Here is a 23500-nt window from a genome sequence, read left to right on the forward strand (position 1 = left end):
ACGCTTATCGTGTGTCTGTAGGATTCTAGCACTATTTATAAATGTTATAAAAATTCTCCGTGTCTGCGTAACTGATACCCATCTGGAAGTAATTTGCAGGTTATTGAAATGGCAGCGGCCAGAGCCAGCGAGGAGCAGACCACCAAGGGTTTTGCCTCAGCAGTTACTGACGTGTATCCTCCCGAAAACGCTAATGTAAATATTCTGCAGCCCTGAACATGATATGGAAGCTGAAAATCCTTGGAGAACTTGGCCATGGTTTTCTAACCACACCTTGAAGTATTTATAGAAAGCTAGAAGAGGAAAATATAGCCAGATAATGCGGTGTTTTTAGAAAGCAGAAACCATTTTCCAGGCTGTGTTATGTTTTGATGGCCTTTTAAAAGGTGTCAGTCCCTTCTAGTTGTCTGAAGTGGTCTGAAGGATTTTAACTGTATGATTTCCATTCGCTGTATTTGTCAGTGGTCTGCCAGATCATTTACAAAAAGGCACTCTCTCATCGAGGAAGGCAAATCAAAATGTTTTTTGTTTTTCTTGTCCAGTTTTCCAGTTTTCAGAAGTTTCTTCAGAAACCTGAACCACTTGAATAAAGCAAAAGCACCTTTGACTTAATCATATCTTAACCTTGTTTTGATTTCGACTCTTAGCACTTTAATATGTATTTTTACTTGCCCTGCACTCATGGTCCAGGTTTAGATGATAAGGTAAGATCTGTTGTCGAGGTCTGTTGTTTCTGTTGTGTTTGCTCCTATGTGATGTGAAACAGTCTCCCTTCTGTGACACCAGCTTCAGACACTGGGTTTTTGTTTTTCTTCTACCAGGCAAGGGCAAAATTTTGTCATGGTTTTTATTTAATGGCTGGCTGAAAAAGGGTTCAGGAAATAAAGCAATAAAAGGAAGCCTTAGATCAATGAAAGTTTTCTCTTTTCTGAAACACTGATGCCAATCTGCTTTCTGAGAGATGAATAAACAGCGAGGGAGAGACCCCACACATGCAACTGTAATTTTTGCAAAAAAAAGAAAGAGAATTGCAACTGAGTATTTGCTCGACTATTAAATGGTATCCATGCTGATTACAACACTTAAGAGGCCTTGCTTAAATATCTCCTTCCCTCCCCCAGCCAGCGTCCCTGATCGTGGCTTTTAATTGACAATGTGTATTTTAGGAACATGAGGATTAATTAAAATGCGCCCTGGCGGTGAAAATGAGGTGGGGTTTTGCCATAAGGTTGTAATCAGGAAGTATCTGCAAGGGAAACGTCTAGTTATTTTCCCCCTTGACTGCAGCTGAAGATGACCACCTGGCTGAAATGGCCCAGCTGCTTGCTTTTGCAGAATCTATTTCAGTGTGTAATTTAGATGGTACCCTTCCTTTTAATTTCTGCATCGGCACCAAGTTGCATAATCCTTGGGGAAGGAGGGGGATTGTCATGTCTTTTTTATGACTTGGGTTTTATGAATAAGACAGGTCTTGGAGCCATGCCAGGGCTGAGCTGTTGGTTCAGGATGCTGTGTCTTTCCTCACCTGGCTGTGGAACATTTGATGGAAGGACCTTTTTGCGTCCTTCAGTGCTCGGTCTTTTATTGCCAGGCCTTTCAAGGCAGAGTGTCGATGAGATGGTGCAGTTCCCTTCTCTTTCAAAACGTGGGTGGTCCCAAGGTTTGCAGTGAGAAGCTGGAGATGGAGGACTTCTTTTGAGTAGAAAGGGTAAGGACGAATCTCCATGAGAAATCTGTCCTGATTGCCTTGTGTTGGCTGACATGTGGTAACTAAGGCTGTGGTTAAACATCCTGTAAAACAGGCTGGTGAGACTGGAGACATCACCACCCCCCATCTCTGCCCATTTAGAGTGTAAGCAGTGGCTGAGAGCTTTCTTCAGCTGCTTCGTGATAGAGGCAATCCGTGTAGGTACCTTCTGCAGGTCTTTCAAAAATAGCTGCCTGATGTTGTGTTGGAAAGCCCTGGATGAGTGCCCTTCATCCATCTACCAGCTCTGAAATATTTGAGCAGCTGTAAGATGTGATCTCCTCAGTTGCTCCAGCCTGAATTCCAAGAGGTAAAGTTTAAATGAAAAAAAAAAAAAAAAAAAAAAAGCAAGGTGTAGGTTTCACGTGTGGCTGCAGATTAAGAGCCTAAGCTTTAACTTGACCAGCCAGCACACATCAGAAATGCACGCTGCCTTGTGTGCACTGGAGCTTTAGAAAGTGCACTGGCATGTTGTAACTTGCATTTTCAAATTCTAGTCAAGACAGACCTTTAGGCAAAGACTCCCAAGTAGAATTAACCACAGTCAGCTAAGATATTTTTAAACATCACTTGTTTGGTCTGCACTGCGATGCTAAATGATGTTTAAAAACACGCTGGCTAACTTGTGTTTAATTAGTGTTTGCTTATCTCTCTGAGTCCCAAATCAGTTTGATTCTGGGTGAGTTTTAATCGTGCTGATACCAGAATAATATTTCCGTAGTTCAGAAGGTTCTTTTTCTGTTTTACAGTTGCACATTTTCTCCTGTTTGTGAGGACAGATGCTAGTAGATTGAGTAAATTCCATAGCTTTTAGAAGATGAGGAAGTTTCTTTACAGTTTCCTTTCCTACATATTAATTCCCACAGTCGGCATGGTCGTGTATAAGGATCCTCAGACTGGTTATTCTGCTGCAAATACTTTCAGAGGACAATGAAACTTCATCTGTCCTTTTTTTTGGTGCTTGTGTTCAGTTTGCATTCCCGCACACAGACAGGAGCTGGCTTAGCTGAACGGCCTGGGGGCTGAACTTGTGGTGTTATTGCACTTCCAGACCAGTCTTACGAGCCTGAATTTATTATTACGCTGCCTGAGCTGCCGGGTTGGGGCTGTCTGAAGGTATAAACCAGATAAGAAACTTCTGGAGGCTGAGCAGTAGCCTGAGAAGTTCTCAGGCTGGGTCTCTCCAGGTGAAGTTCCCCAAACGGTGCTCATGGCACGCAGTCCTCCTCCTTTAGCTTTCAGAAATTGGGGTGTGGGGCAAACCCAAATCCTGTGTGTGGAGAGTAAATGCCTTCTCCTCTGAAAAAGTAATTGAATGCATACTATGACATGGTATGACACTGTATGTTACCATAAAAAGACACGGTGATGTCATTCTTTTGCCTCCTTTCCTCCCTTTCTCTTGGGCATTTGTATTTTTTGTATTTTTTTTTGTTTGTTTGTGCAGAGGTGCTCTTGCCTAATTAGCCTTGGCAGATCTTATCCTGGCACAGAAGTAGTAACCAGCACTCCTGTAAAGTTGAAATGCTCGAAAATGGAATGATAGAGCATATTTTGCGTGGTTGGGGATGATTGTTTTCTTCATAATCCATAAGAATTTATTTTCCTGTTAACAAAAAAAAACCACCCCAACTCTGATAGTCCATGAAAAGCAATATCACAGAACCTTATTTTGTCTTGTGGTAGATGCTGGTGACTCTTGCTACAATTTAACCATAGAATTATGGATAGCTTTAGACTTTTTTTTTTTAACCAGTCGGTTTAGATTTAGATATTTTAGCTTTTTAGAACAGAGGTGCATTTTGAAAACCAGCAACTACCTTAAAAAAGTTCAGTATAACTTTGAGAAAGCTGTAAATGCTGGAAAAGGAAGGTTCAGGACAAGAACTGCTGGATGGAGTTGGTGCCGTTTCGGTTCTGGTTGTAGTCACAGTTGTCTTTCTCCAATCATGACGTGTAAGAATTTTGTAAGTAATGGCTGAGGTTGTATAATACTGAAACTACTGCAAGAAAAGGAGACAAATGTATTTTTCTGGCAGCAGCAGCAGCAGAATAAAGTCCCCATTTAGTTTTGTTAGGTGGGTGTGGAGGAATTTGGAGTAATCATCTGTAGATTATGGATTGGTTTCCCAGCAGTGCAGCGGGCTGCAGCTGATAAAACCTCTCCTGTAGAGCTGTAAACCTTGATGAGTAAGTTGTAGCACGTTAACTAACTACGCATCATCCATTAAGGAAAACAGAATTCCGTTCCAAAATGACTGCTGTTCTGGAATGGGTGGGAATTGAAGCTCTTTTCTTAGGTTTGGGAAAGCTTAATCCATGTTGCCCAGCAGGTGTTACATGTGAGGCATTTTCAAAGGTTGCTTCTGTTGTGGGAGAGCTGGAAGGAAAACTCAAATTTTTGAGTGTGGGAAGCGCAGAGAACCCTGAAAAAGTGGATGTTAGGGACAGGCATGTGAGGATGGCAAAATAGTTCGATGTGAGACAGCAAAAAAAAGTGAAGAGATTGCCGAAATACAAGTAGGGGAAGCAGTGGAATATTTTCCAGTGGGATGAAAATAGGTAGGTAAAAGTCGGAGAGCTAAAAGGAGAGGTTGGGTGGGCAGAGAGGCGGTGATGGATGGTCTGTGAGGGATATGGAAGGTTCAGTCTTGACTATACCTTAAAATAGGAGTTTTGGGTCTTACCAGAAAGCAGCTAATGTAGAAATAATAAATCAGGTGTTTTTTTTTTTTATTATGAATTGTCAGGATTGCAGTCTGTGTCCCTATTGGAATTTTCAGTGAGGAAGTAAAGTTACAGTTGATCCATGGAAAAAGCAGCCATTGTATTGTTATGAGAGACAAGATAGGAAGATAAGGTTATTAGGATCACAGAATACAACCAAGATGACCAAAAAAAAAAAAAAATCCAAGATCCACAGCAAAAACATTTTCTGTGTGAGCACAAGACCTTCAGAAGGACAGAAGGAGGCGAAACTCTTTGCTCAGATATCCTGAGGTTTGCTGCCATCTGGGTTGCAAGACAAGCAGAAAGGTTTCCAACGAGTTTGTGTTTGCATCCTGTCATAATAAGAGTGGTTTTAATTGTTGCAGACAAAAAAAATGTATCCCTGGGACATCTTCCCTTATTTTTGGAGTGACACCAGTGATTAACTTGGCTTGGTTAACGTGCAGCCGGGTTGCCAGGCTCATAATTGCAGAAGTTTTAATTTCCCAAAAGAGGGAAAACGGTCTGAGCTGCAGTTCCAGTGCAAGAAGCTAAGCTTGCTGTGTCCTCTGGGAATGAGATACCATGGAAGGTTAGTCCTTGGCCAGATTGTATCCTGATGTCTGTAATAACAACAAGGTGTCCGCTATATCTGGAGGTCGTTTACTGTGTCACCTAAAATAATGCTTAGAGGGTATTGCTCACCACTGTATGACAGGCTAGCAGAACTATTTTTTTTCCTCTGTTATCCTGCTATGCTGAAATTGATTCTGTAAATTTGAGTGGGTCCCAATTCGTAGAAATTTTGTCCCTTTGAAACATTCAATGTTTACTTTTTAAAGTAAAAATAGAGGACTACAAAATTCAATGCTAAGCAATTGCAAGATTGCCCACCTAAAAGAAAGGTACCTCCTGTGGTCATACATGACAGCAGAGAGCTCCAAGGTTTAACTCAGTCCTTGGCAGTCCCCAAACAAGGGGAGTCAGGACTGAGCTGGCAGGAAAACTCCTGGTTGGTGGGATACACATTTACATCCCACTTTGGATGATGCCTGGTGCTGTGTCTCTATGCCTTGAAAAGTTACAGACAGGAAATAAAATTTTTTGTGGCCTTATAGCGTGCTAGGATACCTTACAAAGTTGTTGTTTTTTTTTTTTTAATTAAGTCTTTTCTGCCTTTGTGTCTCTGCTTGGCTCAGTAGCAAGGGATAGACTTTCAGACCAGGTCTCTACCCATTTCCACTCCAAATTTACTCTGTGTGTGTGTTTGTTTATGTCTGTGTGCGTGTGAGAGAGGTGCTTTTAAAATACTTAATAATAAATATTTTGAAAACTTGCTGAAAGGAGGGAAGGTGGAAAACCTGCCTGGGTGATTTCAGTGACATCTCAATTTAAAGCGCTGTATGCACGCTATACTGCACGCTATTAATTTTTCAGTTCTCTCCTTAAAACGAACCTGGTTATGTAAAGAGGAACCTTTCCATCTTCCCAGTTGCTGCGTGTTGCTGCAGAGAGGAGCATGTTGAGAGCAGCAGTGTGAGACGTTGGTCTCTGCCTGCTTGAGAGCTGCAGATGGAACCCTCCTCACGAGCAGCTCCCCAAGGCCAGGATGTGAATGATAAATGTATATCTGGCAAACTGATTAGTTGAACCTTTGCACACTTCCTGGAAAGCTGCCAGATATGGAGGAGAAACGGAAATGTAATGGATTGCAAGGGTTGGGTTTTTATTTTTTTTTTTTCTGTTGGTTGGTTGCAAAAAGGCTGAATAAACAGGAGTTGCCTTGAGGTAGGAGAAGTCTGGCTATCTGAAGTCACGCAAGCCTTGCTCTGGCTCAGCTCTATTTTGTTTCCAGTGCTTCCTAGGTGGTTGTTCCTGACACTCAGTGGGGTTGGGGGAGGTTATTCCACTGTGTTTGGTTTAGTTTAGTGTTTTTTTTTTTTTTAATAATCCCCAGCCTCTCTGGCAGAGGGAGAAGTTAGAGCAGATGCCTGAGAAGCCACACACCCACCGGATTAGTGGCGAACCTTGGCCGGGCTGCAGCCAGGGCTGCCTGACACACATTCACCAGGGCTGCCACTCCTTGAATTGTGTAATGTGTAATCAGCATCGGCTAGTTCTGTTTGCGTGCAAAATAACGAGGAGTTACAGCCTCGGTTAAATTTTGCTTGGTTTAAAATACGTTTTAAAAGTACATTTTAAAATAAATGTGTTTTGCAGATCACTGGCTCTCTGCTCTAGACCCAGCATGTTGCATCACTGTTTCTGTTTACGGTGGTCTTAGTGGGAAATCGTTTAAAAGAAAGTCGTGAAATATTGCAAACCTCCCTCGCCGTCACCCAAGATAAAGTTAATAAAGTTGATTTGGACAGCTACTGACAGCAAAATGAATTTTAGGAGAATGCCACCTGGAATCTTTCATTAATGTTAAAAATTCAAAGTATTTGAAAAATCACATCCCAGCTCTGAAATTCTGAGGTCGTTTGCAGGCTGGAAATTTAAAAAATATGTATACATAGATTTTTTTTATTATTTTTAATTTTTCTTCTGGTTTCAGAGCTGTTTGGTTATACACAAGCCATGCAGACAAACTTCTCAGCAGTCAGTACGTGTGGGCTTTTTTTTAGGCATGCTTGTAATGATGTCAGAGCCATAGCTATGGCAGTCGGGGGGGGTGGGATATGAAAATACCAGGACTAAATACTAAGATCTACCTTAACAAGCCAGAGTAACACAGTTTTCTAAAAACAAGTAGTATCTGCTGCTGTCACCTTCCTGCACGTGAGAAACCATCCTCTTCTCCCTTGATTTATAAATAAACCCATCATCTACCATTAAGAAACGGATTTGATAAACATAGCTAGCACCCTCTCTATCAGGCAGCATTTTATGAAGTAATTAATTCTGTTGCAAGAAGATTTATGTAGGCATTAAATGCTTTGGGTAATCTCTTTTATGTAGTTAAGAGACTAAGATAAAAATGTAATAACGTTGCTATGTTCTGGCAAGCTGATGCTTTAAGTGTTGCTCTCATTATTTCCTTCATTTGCCTCTTTGAAATGATATTTTCCCCTCAGTGTTCTGGCTCGCTTGCAGCGCCCTGCAACAGCAGAGGCGGGTTTTGATATTCTGTAACCTTTGTTAAAGCACATTGATTGCTTTTTAATTATTAACACTTATTGGACCGTGCGTGGTATTTCCACGGGTGATTTCATTGCACAACCTTGTCCAACGCTGCTTTTGCTTAGTCTGGGATATGAAACCCAGTCTGAGAGCAAATACTTGGGCTGAAATTATAGCATCTTTTGGCAGTTCTGGGTTACCAGGTGTTTTGCATTATTGTCTTTACCCTTCATAAAATACAACTATTAGCAGCTCAACAAAGGCTGGACCACACAGGGCCTGCTGGTCAGGGGAGAGGTAAAAAGGTTGAAGGGAAAAAAAAGAGAGTGGGGGAAGGAGGAATGGGTTGTTTGGAAGCAGCTGTTTTGGCTGCTGTTTCTGCTTTCCTGCTTTGTGTTCTGCAGCATCTCCTGTATTTATTGCTTTTAATATCGCAGTGGTTTTCACAATTTACTCTGTGCTAGTGTCTAGCAGTCCAAGTTTGAAACCAGCTGTATCTTGAGAGACAGCGAGCACAGATGAGAATGCTGGTCCCTTTCTCCCTCCCCCCAGAGCAGTTTCCTTTCCTGAAAAGTTCCTCCAGACAACTGACCAAAAAAAATTGAAATATTACCAAGGTGATATCTTGGTCACATCTCAACTGTCAGCACTGTGAATTTCCAATCTGCTTGTGAATGTTGTTTTCACATTTGGGATTGTCATAAGGACTCTTCCTGCTTTGCTGCAGCATCTAGCTATTTTTACCTAACTTCATGCTTTCTTCAGAAACTGCTGCGTAGATTAAAAACACGTAGGGGGGGACCAGAGCTTGTGTTTTAGCAGAGCAACGCTGAAAGCTTTGGAGGATCACGTTGGTAAATGCACTTTTCAAGCCTAGAGGATTCTTTATCATTCTGAGGTGTGGTTTTTCTTGCACATCTGCAGAAGAATATCCATGAGGCTGAGTAACACATTCTCCTTGTCAAAAACGTGCAAGGACAAAAATAAGTGTTAAAAAGAAGATTGTGAATGCAGCGTGATTGAATGCAAAATGTATCATAGCTGCAAGGTTTGATGTATCAGTGCTTTTCCTTGTTAAATAGTTGTAGAAGTACTGTATTTTGTGACTGAAATTATTATTGCAATTTTTTTCCAGGCGACTGGCTGGCAATGACCTTTCTTTTATCCATCCGAAGGCCTTGTCTGGTTTGAAAGAACTCAAAGTTCTGTAAGTAATTGGGTTTTAGAGCTTCATAGCTAGCTGTATGCTTTCTTAGTGCAGAGCAGCCAGACTGTTCGCTGGTAGGCTGGAGGAAATTTTTTTTGTCCCCCCCCTCCAAATTGTAGTCCTCCTACTTTTTTTTTTTTTTTTTTAATAATTTTTTAACAAAGCCTGCTGTAAGTGGTTTAGGTGAGCCATGGTGAGCTTGACTAAACTGTAATTATTGCATTTAATTAGAACACTTACTTGCTACTGAAGTATATCTCGTAGCAGAAGAATTGGAGGAAAAATCTTAAAAAAGGATATGTAAAGCTTTTTGTTGTTTCCTACCCCTTCAGATTAATCTGTCAGGTGCCCTGACATTGTCAGATAGTACTAGTGCTTAGAGCTTTTAATGCATTGTTTGACCTTTGACTTATTCTCTACTGGTGATAGAAATAATTTCTACAGTTTGAGGCTTTTTTAGGTGAAAATGGGTTACTAATTAAAAAAAAGTGTTTATTTTTCTTTCTGAGAGAAGAATTTTCGTGTCAACTTTTTTTTTTTGCCCATAGCTAAGGATAAAAAGAGCTTTCTGTTGTTTGGGGTTTTAGAAGCCTTTATTTATAAATTGTAGCATTTCTGATGGCGTAAATATTTTCAAATGCTAGCAGGGTAATAGGTAGTTCATTAAACAGACATTTTTAAAAATAGTGGGACTCTCAGGTTGTAGAGGAAAGAAAGCATAAACACACAGACTATAAACAGGGTACAGATTAGGGAACTGCCCATCTGCAATACTGCTTCATATGATATTTTGTAAGATGAGTGCAGAGTGTCAAAGCTCTTGGGGATACATCCACTGTGATACCCAGCACTGGAGGTGCCTGAAATTCTAGCAATTCTTGAAAAATTTGGGACGTGGATCTTAATTAACAACTTACATTTTACACCAGTATGCACCAAAACCTAATAAGATTTATTAAGATGTGAGATGTCTGTTATTTACATTCTCTTTTTAAAAGATTTCACTGTCCCATAAGAGAATTGTTAAAAAAACCACAATAGTAGAGCTTAATTCAGCTTAATTCAGCTTGGCCCAAAGGTGCTTTGTTGTGAACACACTTTGTAAATCAGATTGTTAATGTACTGTGTACTGATGTGACTTCAGGAAAACGCAGAGGTTTGTGTGTTCTGTAGCATGTATGGGATGATTCCACAAGAAATCACCGAAATACCATCTATTGTAGCAAATTTGAACTGGTGTTAAGTTGTCCAACTCCAGAGAGTTCCCAAGGGAATTTCAGCCTATTATGTCAGAGGCTTGTTCTCTGCTAATTAATACTGTTAATTAATGAGATTAATGGGTTGAAAATAAAACTGAAACAGACCATTTTCTTGTTTCATTGTTGCCTTTGGGTATCTGGTCTTGATAATTCGACATGCTTTTATGTACACTGGAAATCTGTGAAACAATAACAGGACCGTGGGCTTTTCTGTCACTTCTACTGCTGATAGAGATGGTTGTCCAATTCTAGTTTATTAACACAGTGGATTTTTGCAGAACCCTACAGAACAACCAGCTGAAGACTGTACCCAACGAGGCCATCAGAGGATTAAGCGGTTTGCAGTCCTTGTAAGTTTTCTTACTTTGCTTTTGTGTTTGGATCGTTCTCCCAAGCTCCTCTCCCAGTCCCTCTTTGTACGCCTTAGCTTCGTTCCGTAGAGCTCTGAAGTGTAATCACCTATGTTTAATGATGTACCTGGAGTTTCTGATAGTAAACCAGAGCAAGGTTTCACAAGTAAGATTCACAAGGAATTTTATTTGTCACCTTTGGTTGGGGCGACCCAAATGCCAACCCTTTCGAAACGCGAACGCCGGTGCAAGACTGCTGCGTAAATGCTGCGGTTAAACCATCACCCTCCCTGCGTGTCCTGAGGTGTTTAAGCAATTCTGAAATGACTGATGCCCAAGTCTTTTGTATCCAGAGGAGGGAAGGGGGTTTCTGGGAAGGAGGATTGCTTGAGACACAGCACGGTATTGGTTTTACGGGAAGGTGTCGAAATCTCACAGACAGTTATGAATACCTGGGCCATTATTGCCAGTTGCTCATAAGGTATTTCATACATGTTTATACTATCTCATGGCTTATTATGTTTTATAAAGCATTTTAATCAGACCTTAATAGTTAGTTACAGCTCTCTAGGTGGTAGATGCTTATCACTGTGATGAGGGGGCGGAGGTGGGAAGGGCCTCAAAATTTTTCCCCGTTTCTGCCTACCCACAGAGAGAGAGCGTAGATTATCTCTTCCCCCTGTGCCAAAATTCAGGTTTCTGACCTAAGATCTTGTTTCTTTTGGTGTTGCATCAGATTATGGATTTCTTGGGGGGGTCGGGGGGGGAACTAGTCTTGAAAAATAGCTTTGCAGACTATTGCACAACTTTTGCAAAGGTGCTTTCTGCTCTCGCTAAGCTTGAATCTTGGCCACTGCCTTCTCGTGGCTGCTTGGATATTCCTGCCTTTTCCACCTGAAAAAAAGCACAGTAAGCAGCAAATTTAATGTCCACATTACCCTCTTGTTTTAGCACGTGTGTAGAAGAAGCAGTAACTTGGTCTCGGTGCAAATATTGTGCATTATAATAAAAATCCTTCAAACTGCATGATGTGAGTAACCCTTTAGTAATTATTAAAAAAAAAAAAAAAAAAAGGAACCAAACCCAAAAACTCCTTCCTTGCTTCCAGCATTTTTGTGATGCCAAAAAGAGGAACTGCTTTAGTAAATGTGTTTGTCTACAAATCATCCATTTCATTTTCAGTGAACATTCTTTTTTTTCCTCTACTGATTTACAGTAATGTTTGTTCTCTAATTAAAGGCTAAAATAGTAAATCTCCATTTGTTGGTTTGATGAGAATTTTATGTGCAAAAGGGAATGGGCAAAATTAGGGGGAAAATAATGTATAAATTAGGTAATCATATATATTTTTTTACAAGTGTAGTAAGAAATGTGTAAAGCATTTTTCCTGTGCAATGTTTAGTTCAACAGAATGAATTTCTGTGATTTTAACAAATTCCAGAAAAACTTGCTTTTTTTTTTTTAATTTTACGCATTACTCATGTGTAATTACAGTAATTATGCATATCCCCTAGTGATGCAGGTAGCATCTTCTGGCAGAGGAATGTAGGACTGGTCTTCTGAATTTTGTGCCTGAGCGTGGAAACATAAATGTCAGCATGCTGCTTTTTTTTTAATTATTATTATTTATTCCCCTCTCAGGACTTTGTGTGGATCCAAAACTCCCAAATTTTGTGACCACCTTTTAAAACAAATTGCAGAATATATTTTAGGAAACCTGCCTCTACCCTTTTAATAAATAATCACCATCCCAAACCTGCAAGTTTAAACATTATCGAACTGACTCTCTTTTTGGCAGTTTTCCATTTTACTCTGAAGTAGGGTTTGGGGGATTTTTTTTTTTTCTTGATGAAGACACCAATTGCTTGCTCATTATATAGAGCATTGATAATAATTTGATTTGAAACTCCTTTAGAACTCTGTTTTCTCCCTTAATGTGCTCATATTTAGCTCCATAGGAAGACAGTTGCCATACTGTGTGTATGAACAAGGTCAGTGAACATACCTGGTGGAAAGAAGGGATATGATTATGGGACCTTCATTTCATGATCTCTAATGTTTATATTAGAGCTGGTGAAGCAGCCAGCCTGGTTCAGAATAATAAATGACAGCTCTTTGTTTTCTGTTTGCACTGGATATTTTCTCAGCTCTGGCCTCCAAAAGAGAATTAGAATAGAGTTCTTTTTTTAGTGGAGGTTAAATGTAGCGAAATCAAAGAGTTTTACTGAGTGGAATTTTTAGTCCTAACACAGAATATTCTGGTTCAGTCCACGGCGTGTGACAAATAGTGGAACTGTGCTATTTAAACAAAGATGCTTCAGAAAGGGAAACTGTATTTCTCTTGAATTAAAAAAAACAAAACAAAACCCAAACAAAAAAAAAACACAAAAAAACCCCACAAAGAAACCCCACCTTTTTATTAAAAAAACAACAACAACGACAAAAAACAACCAAACACAAATCTAGAAACATTCTGCAAAACCAATACAAACTTAAATTTGCTGGATGTTTTTGTTTTCCTTTGGATGTTTAAAGTACGTATAAGAGCTCTCCTGAACATGTTTGATTGTGCTGAAAAATCAGTTTAAATATACTGCTTCATACACTTCAGGTAGTTGCTGAATGACAGGAGTTTTATTTTTCTATGCCATGTTCACCTTTAGAAGCTGTTATGGTTTGCTTGAAACTGAGGTATGGGTGTTTCTGGTGAGCTTCAGGAATTTCTGGGATTTTTGTAGCTTATTGTTTTTTTAACTGTCTGGACCTGCTTAAGGAATTGCTGATGTTTAAATAAAAGCGGGGAATTATTTAGAAATCGAATGGTCGGAAAATTAATTGAGAGGGTGGAAATTAAAACAGCAGGCAGGCAAAGATCAGCTGAATCCTCCGTGGGTAATTCGCAGCAAACCTCGTGATCTCTGACTGGTACCACCTTAAACTTAGGTGGAAAAAACAGATGTGCTGGCACATCAGTACCGGTGATTGAGGTGGCTTTGGCAGGGATCCTTAGACTCTGAGAGCTGCTGTAAATTTGTCTTTGAATAAAGCAAATCCTTGTATTGATGTTCTCAGCACCTAATGCACAGAGAGCCGCCATCACTTGATGCAGTGAGCAAGCTCTGAGTGTTTTGAAGTGCCCCTGTTAACATGGGGGGTTATTACCTCCCATTGTAGCAGGACTTCCCAGGTACCAGGCTTATCAGCACTCGACTCCAAAACTTAAAAATCTACTCCACTTTGAGTGATTTCTTTGTGGTTTTTGAAGGAGCACTTTAGAGTTCTTTAATAATCACCACTGGGCAGAAGTGGCTCAGCACAGGAGACGGGAGTGATTTGTCTTTTATCAACATCAGCAGTAAACTCCTGCTTTTAGTCCAAGGCTGTTAAAATTTCCCAGTCAGTGAAGCAGTGCATGTGTGTGTGTGTGTGTGTGTAAAATTTCATTTACATGTGTGTGTGTGTTAGACTTGGAACTCTTACTCATTTGAATTGAGGCAGGAGTTCATATTAGTCCTGGTTTCCTTAAAGCAGAGATAATTGTTTGAAGACCTTTCGGTTGTGATGTCCTTGTTTTAACGATGTATCAAATACTGATGTAAGGGGTGTGTAGGTTTCCATCATTCTTCTGCTCTTTTCTTCTTGTGGAGTTGGTGTTTGTGTGAGGAGGGAACCTGAAAGGTGATGGAAGTGAAGATGACAGCTCCCCAAGTGAACTCTGAATTTACAGACTAAAATGTCAAGGTCTCTCACAAGCCGGTGCCTATAGGGAAGCTGGAATAGCTTTTGAAAGATTAAGGAACTAAGTACATGCTGCAAGCTCTGATTTAAAGAACAGTCTTATCTTGAACACTGCAATGGAAAAACACAGTCTGTACAAAGTTCAGCCCAAGCAAAGAATATTACTTGTACTTTGTTAGTTATCGTTGCTAGGGAATATTCCCTTATTCACCTTAAAGAAAAGGTGTGGTCCTTAATTGTTAATAATTAGTGAAACAACTGAAAAGCAAATCCAAAATATTTGACAGCTTTCACAAAGTGCTTCATTATGTGCATTTCACACTAAATAGAAGCGCTTCAGCTGTGTTTTGTGCACTCAGCATCGTGTGGGTAAGTTTTGAGTGTTTGGAAAAGAAAAATAGCACATTAAGCTTACACTAAGGGACATGAAGGAACACAAAAAAACCCCACACAATTGAGGGGGGGTGCAGGACAGGGAGAAATTAGAAGACTAGGATGTGTTTATTCCACTGGGAAATAATTCTTTTGATCTTCAGGGAGCTGTATGAATTTAGGGGAGAAGAATGACAGGTAATTTCTAGTTGCCTTTTTTTTTTTTCCTGAAGCAGAGCTGCAGGCCTTTTTCCTCTTCCCCCCCTCTTTTTTTTTTTTTTTCTTTCCTTTATTATCATCAGACTTTAATTTCTCTGCAATGATCTAGTGTCAGTGCAGCCTAAGAACATTCAAACAGAATATCATACACACCTGTCAGACCATGGGGCAAGTGATAAGGGGATGCCAGTATAAGAACCAGAGGAATTAGTTCTTTGATGTACAGTTTTAGAGCTAATGGCACCTCACTCATGTTAAGACAGAGCTTTGGCTGCAGACAGTTTTGTAAGTTCCCACTTGTATTAGTGTATTTGCTGCTTAATTTGATGTATTTTTTTACTTTTTATTAAATGGAAATTCAGCTGCTACTTTTGCCCCTAATAACTTGAAATATGTAAACCAAGTACATCACAGCAAACTGTTTCAAGGAAATAGATTCAAGATCAAGCTTGTCTTCTGCATTAATTCTTTATCCTGCTCACCTTCTCCCTTTGAATTCTGCATTCTGTCCTTTAAGTGCTGGGATCCAGAACCACTGTCGGTGCTGTGGCTGTGCCTGGGGACAAGCACAGCACAGTCACTTGGTCCAGTGACTGCCTGCCCAGAGAGGGATGGGATGAATGGCTGGAGGCACCAGCCAGGCTTTCAAGAGCATGTCTGATCATGGCTTTGGAAATACGGCGAATGATTAATGTAACTCCAAACCTGTGCTGATTTATATCGTAATAAGCACCAATGCTAGTGGAGGAGGGTGGATCTGCTCTGTCTTTCCAGACTGCAGCTCTCTGCCATGGCTGGTACAGCAGTCATTTCAGAACAGTCATGCAAGGTGTGTTCTTCTGTGTTTGCAGTGAAGTCACTGTGTGTGCAGCCAAGTGCTAGGCTGTGTGCTGGCCTAGGGAAGGCAGCCTCTAGGTCAGAGGACAGTCAAGAGTTGCTCCATTGCAGTCCATTTTTATAATCTCATGGGCTATCGCTGCTTTATAAAAGTTTTTCTTCTTCCTGGCTCATCCCTTTCTTCTTCTCTTTCCTGGGGCTTCCATATGCCTAAATCCAAGCTCAGGCTTTTAGCAGGGTGATTTTACCTGGCTTAGAACAGACAAATCTGAATTGTTCTCTGCCTGTGTCCTTTGCCTGCCCTGGTTGCCAGTGGTGCTGCAGAGGTGAAACCCCATGGCATAGGTAAGCTGGTAAGTGTAGCAGTTACACATGGTTGGATTTTTCTCTATGAAAGATAGATAAATCACCTTCCCTGTGTGTTGCTGTTGTGGTCCAGGAATGGTATTCTCCAGGACAGTGCTCCCACTGAAACCACACCTTGCTCACTCGCTCCTCCCCCTGCTCCCTTCCCCTGCCACGGGCTGGAGAGGCACAGAAGGTAAAGAGAACAGGTCGAGATCAACAACAACATTAATGACAGAGGGTACCAGAATGTTTCCCACAGAAACAGCAATACCCAGCTGCTCCCCTGCACCACTGTGTGGACCTGGCAGGGCCCCCTCCTTCCCCTGGCCCCAGCAATGGCATCAGGGGGTATAGAATAACCTCCAGGTGATCTCAGTAAAACTTACATGAGCTTGGGGGGGCGGGGGAGAGAGTGATGGTTCTGATACTTCTGCTGACCTGTGGTCTGTGAGTTTTTGCCGCAGGGACTCTTTCTGTTTCCATGCAGGCGTTTGGATGCCAACCACATCACTGCCATCCCAGAGGACAGCTTTGAGGGCCTGGTGCAGCTGCGTCACCTCTGGCTGGACGACAACAGCCTGACAGAAGTTCCCATCTACCCGCTCAGCAATCTGCCCTCCCTGCAGGCGTTAACGCTGGCTCTCAACAAGATAACACACGTTCCTGACTATGCGTTTACAAACCTTTCCAGCCTTGTTGTCCTGTGAGTGTTTGTGTTTCGTGGGTCGCTTTGCTTTCCTCCTCGGTTACAGTTTGGATTAAACAGAAAGTCAGATGGGCTATGGGCGGTGAAATTGATTTATATATTCCTGATATCTCATTATAGGAGTGAATATTTCAAGAGAAAGCTTTCAGAGATACTAAAAGAAGAAAAAAATTGTTTTATCTGAGCCCTGTTTCTGTGTAGTCTTGAAAAATCTCCAAGAAATAGTAAACCTAGCTTGATATATATGTTTAAATCATATTTTTATCACACTTCTGGATAGTGAATAAAGAATTAAAATAGCTTGACTGCAGGCAATCTATTCTGTTCCCATAAGAGGATGATATATTTCTGTCTGGAAATGAAAGACATCCTTTTACAACATCTACCCCATGCAATATTTTTTTCTAAACCATTTAACCCTCTTGAGTTCATAGAAATACCTGCTAATACGTTAACTTATAGGAAATAATTCCCTTTGTTTTGGTTTTGCTTTTCAGACATCTTCATAATAATAAAATAAAAACAATAGGAAAGCACTGTTTTGATGGATTAGACAACCTGGAAACCTTGTAAGTATAATTTCTTAAAATAATTTCTCGTTCAGTGTTTGTCTCATTCTCAGCTTTAATCAAGGTTGCGATCCTGGTACGATGAAGGTTTTGCAAATCAGGCACTGTGCAACACGTGCCTCTAACACACTTAGGTCCAGCTCAGGTTTTGGAACTGAGGGCTGGTATCAGTGCAGTGCTCCACCAAAGCTCATTACCTGTGTTGAGAAGCAGGTAAATATTGGCCTGGGTGAAATGTCACGCTGGAGGATGTGGCTCTAAATGCTCTCAGCCCTGATCTGGCTGGTGTATCTTTGCATAGCACTCCACTGAGCCAGGTGGATGTATCCCAAGTGTTTGAGTGGCCCCAGGGGTGATAAGGGACAAATATTTGTTTCTCAGGTTTGCTGCGGGATTAAACATATTTAAGACACGTTGCCAGAACTGTTGTGTGACAGCGGGAGGTTTCCGAGGGGGCCCCAATGAGCTGTTTCTCCACTGCTCCTCCTCCTCCTCCTCAGCCTCCAGGGTGCCTCGTGGGCAAGGAATGGCTTTCAGCTGCTTGGGTCACATTCCCCATTTCCCTTCAGCTCACTCAGTGAATGTCTAATAAGCGATGTCTCCCTCAGCAGTGCGTTCTGTTACGCTTAGGAGAACGTTAAATAAACAGAACTAATGAAGGAGGGCGAGGGCAGTGCCAGCCTCTGTTAACAGGAGGAATTTGGATGAGCCCAGAAATGCTGCTTAACCCACCTTGTCGTTCTCTCAGAACCCCAGTTAAGTAATGAGATTGTGTAAATATGCACAGCTGATGTAAGACTGAAAATGGGGTTTGCTGCTTATAAAGGAATCCCTTTTGCAGAAAAAAAGACTGTGGCAGGTCCTGACATTACTGCTGGAACAGTGACACGTTAGCTGAGGATTCCACAGATCCCTGTCACTGATGTGGATTGATTCAGTCTCATGAGATTTCTCTCTGCTTCTAATTTGTTTTATTTGTAATTGCTTTTGCTGTGAGGTCTGCTCTTACCTAATGGCTTATTTACTGTTTGTTTTATAAAACCTGGGCGAAAAGTGTTTTTTAGTAAGCTAATAAAGAGTAATCATTTCTACTAGAGCTTTTTGGTTTTTGTTTTTTTTAATAATCTTTGAAATCATAGTTCATTTCCATGTAAATTCTGTTGAAGAAAAATCTGTGAGCTACTGAAAAATACTGAGCTTTGCCGTAAGGAAATAATATTTGGCTTAATATGAATAATCCTCTGGATAATATTAAATATCTCACCTAAGTTATTAGCTGGTTATAAAACATGTAAAACATCAGAAGACTAAATCTAAGTTGAAGTTATTCTATGGTCTAGTTAAAGGTGTGCTGAGAACTTTTTACTTTCATTGGGCTGTCTTAAACAAAAACTGTTTTTGATAATTCATGGCTACTATTGAAATTTTTTTATGTTCTTGCTTGGTTTCTTCTAGGGATTTAAATTATAATAACATGGTAGAGTTCCCTGAAGCCATAAAAGCACTCCCAAGTCTAAAGGAGTTGTGAGTATTACTTATTCTCCCTTTTTACTGGTTTTCTTTCTCCTTTCCATAAATTAAAAAAAAAAAAAAAGGAAAGAAAAGAAATTCTTGGATTTAAGAGTGTTTGTCTCATTATGCAGCAGCCTAAATCAGTTTAAAAGTTATGCTAAGTGAAGCTATAATTAAAGGAAAACATAATCATCATCTGGAGAGGGAATGTGTTGAAAATTATTTTGGAGTTACATAAGCAGGCAATTTATTCAGGAGAACCATTAGCATAGATCTTAATCACGAGCTGCTTTTGGCCTCCAGTAGCAGAGTTAAGTATTCATTGATCACACACGTTTTCCTTGTCCCCTCCTTAACAGAGGAGGAAGGAAAGTGAAAGTACAGCGTCAGGTTTGGGACAGAATAATTTCTCTCTACTGAAATATTTTCAGTTTAGCTGATGTGCAGTGGGCAGAAATCACACCTTTAAAGTTATCCCTACAGTTTAACTCATTCCTATTTCACTGCAATCTTGGTTTTGGCAGGATTGGGAATTGAGTAGATGTGAAGAAAATGACTCTTGGTTGAATCTGCTGGCAGCGTATTTTTAAATGTTGATTTTCTTCTTTGTTAATAAATATCTCTAGGGGATTTCACAGTAACTACATTTCCATAATTCCTGATGGTGCATTTGCAGGAAACCCCCTTCTAAGAACGATGTAAGTGATTTTCATGCATCTTTTTTTAGCTGTTAGCAGACAGTGACTCTGAGAACAACCATTGAAACGTGTTTTTCATTTCCCAGACATCTGTATGATAATCCTTTGTCTTTTGTGGGGAACTCAGCGTTTCAGAATCTGTCAGATCTGCATTCCCTGTAAGTACTCTCTTGACAATATAGTACAATAAATGGGTATGAAATGTGGTGGCTAAGAACTCAAAATAAATAAATTTTCTGGCTCCCTCTTACCTTAGAATTTTGTTGCAGTAAGTCTTAACAACATTGTTATTGTTGGGAATACTAGTTTCTTAAGAAGCTCCAGTAAATATGCTCTGCAACCTTTTTTTTTTTTTTTTTTTTTTAATTGCCTTTCATAAGACACATAACCCCAGGCCAAATGCTCAGGTTCTTACTCAAACAAACTGCAATATGTCCTCCTCAGTGTTTTTTTTTTTGAGCAGGGGTGTACATTGTGAGAATGTTTTGCAGGTTAGCACATGCACGGCCTCAAAAGGTATCAGTTCTGGGGGTGACAACTAAGCAAAATGGAGCAAAACTTTGAACTACAAACTAAACTTTTCAAATGTGTATCCATATCACTCTGTCCAGTTTGATGAATTCCAGTTGTTTGCTCATGGAGGAGTAATTTATCAAGCAAAGAAGTGGTATAAAAAGCAGTGAAAAGACTATCTTTCACACACTATTCAAGTGTAAAATTTAAATAAAAGCAGTGAGAGTGTTAGAACTTAGTGCAAATATCTACCTGATAATAAGCTTGAATGTCACAATTCAATTCCATGACAGTTTACAGCTAATTTTCGTGGGGATTCTTTTTTTTAGGGTCATTCGTGGTGCCAGCATGGTGCAGTGGTTTCCTAATTTGACAGGAACCATAAACCTGGAGAGCTTGTAAGTATCTTCCGCAGAATTAAATTCCAGTAATTTCTTGAGTTTGCTTCTTGTGAATTAATTGAAATACAGTGAGTGGATCTGGAGGGCAACTGCAGGTAGTTCCCTTCCTGTAAAAGATGTAATGATACAGCTTTTCTCAACAGTCATACCCGGGTGCCTCTTGATATTTTTTTATTTTTTTTTAGTAGGGTAAGCTGATAAAAGCCTGTGAAAAGGCCAGTGGTACTAACCCCCTCTCACAGAACTGAAAAACAGAAAAGTTGTCCTCTTCCAAAAAAAACAAAACAAAACAAAACAAAACACCACAACACACACCAAAACAAAGAAACAAACAAAACCACAAACAAACACAAAATTTGGTGGGTGAATCTAGCACACCCTGATAGCTGAGACACCATCCTTATTCTGCTCTTATATATGCTTGTTATGCCATCAGCAATACAAGCATTTAGATAGACGGCTTTGTTGATATTTGTTTGTTTGTTTTTTTTTTTTCCCACAGAACTCTAACAGGGACCAAGATAAACAGCATTCCTGTTAATTTGTGCCAGGAGCAAAAGGTGCTTCGAACTTTGTAAGTAAAGCCTCTCTTTTCCATCTGCATCAGAATGCCTTGAAAGAAACTGAAGTCTAATGTAAAGCAAAAACCATTGCTTTGAATCCTGATAGTTCTACCCAAGTTGGAAATTCTGGTTTCTTGATTCTTCATGTCAAGACAGTAGTCATCTACACCCAGAGGTTAAGGAAGAGTTTAGTTAAGAGTGCTTTGACTTTTTGTGTCCAGGAACACAGGAGAGAGCATCAGGAACTTAGAAATGGAGATGAGGATTAGGAAGAAAACTGCAGTACAAAGTTCATGCAGAAAAAGCAGTAAGGATGGGTTAAAATTAATGGAAAAACCCCCAAACTGGTAACTGAAGCCATCAGGACAGTAGAAATTTTAAGATCATTGCTTGTTTCTGGTTTCTTTTTTTTTTTTTCCTGCATACTTGCAGAGTGCATTCTGAGCTTTCCTAGCTCGCTTGAGGAGGTACCAGCACACTACATCAAAACTGGCACCTAATTCCTGTATTACATGCAATTTATCCAGCTTATTCTGAAAAAGCAGTTTATCAATAAACTTTTTTATATTACAACTCCCAGAATTCAGGGAACTTGTACAGTATGTTTTTAGGGTATTAATATATCAGATAGATACCCACTTGGGGTTCCCTCTGTGATTTTCTTTAAACTGCCCTTAGTTTTTCCACAGAATGTTACAAACAGGAAGATTTTTTTGTCAGTCTGTTTAATAGTTTTGGATGTTTCAAGTGGAAAGGAGTTGAACTAAGCACCTTTCTCCTATTTTCTGTTTTGAAGGGACTTGTCTTATAACAACATTAAGGACCTCCCAAGTTTTAAGGGCTGCCACTCCTTGGAAGAAATGTAAGTAGAAATAAGTGTCGTTTATTAACTCCTTGGTATGCTGAGTCCACATTCCTGGAAACTTTTTGGCTTCATATTTGATCTTTAAGTTTCTAAAATTAAGGAGAGGGATAGATAGGACCACCTCCTGTGAGGAGTGGAGTGTGCTGGACAGAGAATTCAACCACGTGTGTTTTCCTCAACTCGTGAATGTTTAATTTATCCCTGTGACACAAAAGAAATGAAAGGCCCACCTCAATCCTGTGTTTCAGAGCAACATTGCTGTGCACATGAATGGAATGAGCATTTATGTCTTTTCCTTCCTTGCCTGTTCTCTCCCACTCTTCAGTTCCCTCCAACCATCATCAACTCGTGTAAAATGAGTTTTTATTTTTTATATTCCTTTATTTAAAACCCATCTTTGTTTTTCCATACTTCATTGCTTTTAAATCTACTAAAGCTTAGTTGACAGACCCTACACAATTTTTCCACCAGTTCTTACTTTTTCCTCTTACTTCCCCTTCTACCTCTCAAGTTTCTTTCCCCTTAGTCAGAGTGGAGCTAGCAGGCCCTTGGACCTTTGTTATCCTGCTGACATCTCCAGACTCATACCCATTGTTCATTTTAAAGGGAGCTGGTGAACTGGAATTAAAATTTTCCCACTAGCTCTTGAGACATTTATCAGCATTTTCCTTTCATAAAATCTGCATTTTGGAAAATGGAAGCGTACCTGTGGTTAAAATATGCCTAAAGACTTCCTGCAGAATGGAGGAGGGTTGTTGTGACTCTTAGTGTGACTCTTCAGCATTCACAAAGTGTTATTTTTAGCTTGTAAGTAATTCAGTCCACATTTAACAGTCCTTTCTAAATTAAATGAGTTGTGCATTGGGCAGAGATGCCATGAAAGTTCTTCATGGTTGTATTAATGTAGCTAATGCAAAACACTTAAGCAGTCTGCCCCCAAGGGGAAATGAGAAAAATCCTGCCATTGATAAGACTAAATGCCTGTTATTAGCAGGTACCAAACTCTGCCTTGGTTTGAAGCTAATGAAGTTCTGTTTCTGCTTCTTCCCTTTGCAGTTCCTTACAACACAATCAAATACAAGAAATTGCAGAGGACACCTTCCAAGGACTGTCCTCCCTTCGTGTCCTGTAAGTGTGCAGAGCTTGCAGTGCTGAGCAAAACAAGAGCATGCTTTTGATTCCCATGTAAACTGATGTCAGGGTTTGGTGCTATAAATCTGATTGATGGCAAAAGGCCAGGTATGCTGGATCCCAAGGTAAAGTAAACCAAATACAAAAGATACTAACAGCAGTTGGTTTTCAGCCCCATCCCTTCTACTATATTTTTTTCTAGCCTATAAAGATATTTATATATATATATATGGAGACTGAAAATGAGGGATTTTTTTTTCAGGACTCCACAATTTTGCATTATAACTATATTATTCCATTCTGTAGTATTTATTGGAGAGATCCTGTCTGTTTTCCTCAGGAGGAGCAGATCAGTAAACAAATTATACTCTCCCCTTACATCTCTAGGTATGTGAAGATGATATGAGAAACATTCTAAATTATCAGGAAAAAAAAATCCACAAATTGACAGGTATTTTAAAAAAGGATAAGTCGTGGTGGCCCAGCAGAAGCTGGAGCTGGATTTTGACATCCAAAAAAGCAGATGCTCTTCTGCCTGTTCTTCTGTAGTCTTCTCCCATCTCTGCCAGTGTGCCCTGCTAGAGGGGCAGGTGTCACCCAAGTGGCCATCCTGGCACCTTCGTGCTGGGAATA

General features: G+C 40.1%; 1 protein-coding gene across 1 annotated transcript in view; it reads left to right on the forward strand.

Annotated features, from left to right (window-relative positions):
• The window catches only part of LGR4 (leucine rich repeat containing G protein-coupled receptor 4), a gene marked incomplete at its 5' end in the record, with an annotated part of 35078 nt that overhangs the window by 3723 nt on the left and 7855 nt on the right, over positions 1 to 23500 (forward strand). The window contains 11 exons of the mRNA XM_027901751.1: positions 8715 to 8786; positions 10324 to 10395; positions 16397 to 16612; positions 17113 to 17184; positions 18640 to 18708; positions 19323 to 19394; positions 19481 to 19552; positions 20237 to 20305; positions 20811 to 20882; positions 21668 to 21733; positions 22793 to 22864. Of these exons, the coding sequence (XP_027757552.1) occupies positions 8715 to 8786; positions 10324 to 10395; positions 16397 to 16612; positions 17113 to 17184; positions 18640 to 18708; positions 19323 to 19394; positions 19481 to 19552; positions 20237 to 20305; positions 20811 to 20882; positions 21668 to 21733; positions 22793 to 22864 (924 nt within the window). The remainder of the gene's footprint in view (positions 1 to 8714; positions 8787 to 10323; positions 10396 to 16396; positions 16613 to 17112; positions 17185 to 18639; positions 18709 to 19322; positions 19395 to 19480; positions 19553 to 20236; positions 20306 to 20810; positions 20883 to 21667; positions 21734 to 22792; positions 22865 to 23500) is intronic.

This window comes from Empidonax traillii, unplaced genomic scaffold (assembly GCF_003031625.1).
Source record: "Empidonax traillii isolate 1590-97213 ecotype Southwest subspecies unplaced genomic scaffold, ASM303162v1 scaffold810:size284574, whole genome shotgun sequence".
NCBI lineage: Eukaryota > Metazoa > Chordata > Aves > Passeriformes > Tyrannidae > Empidonax > Empidonax traillii.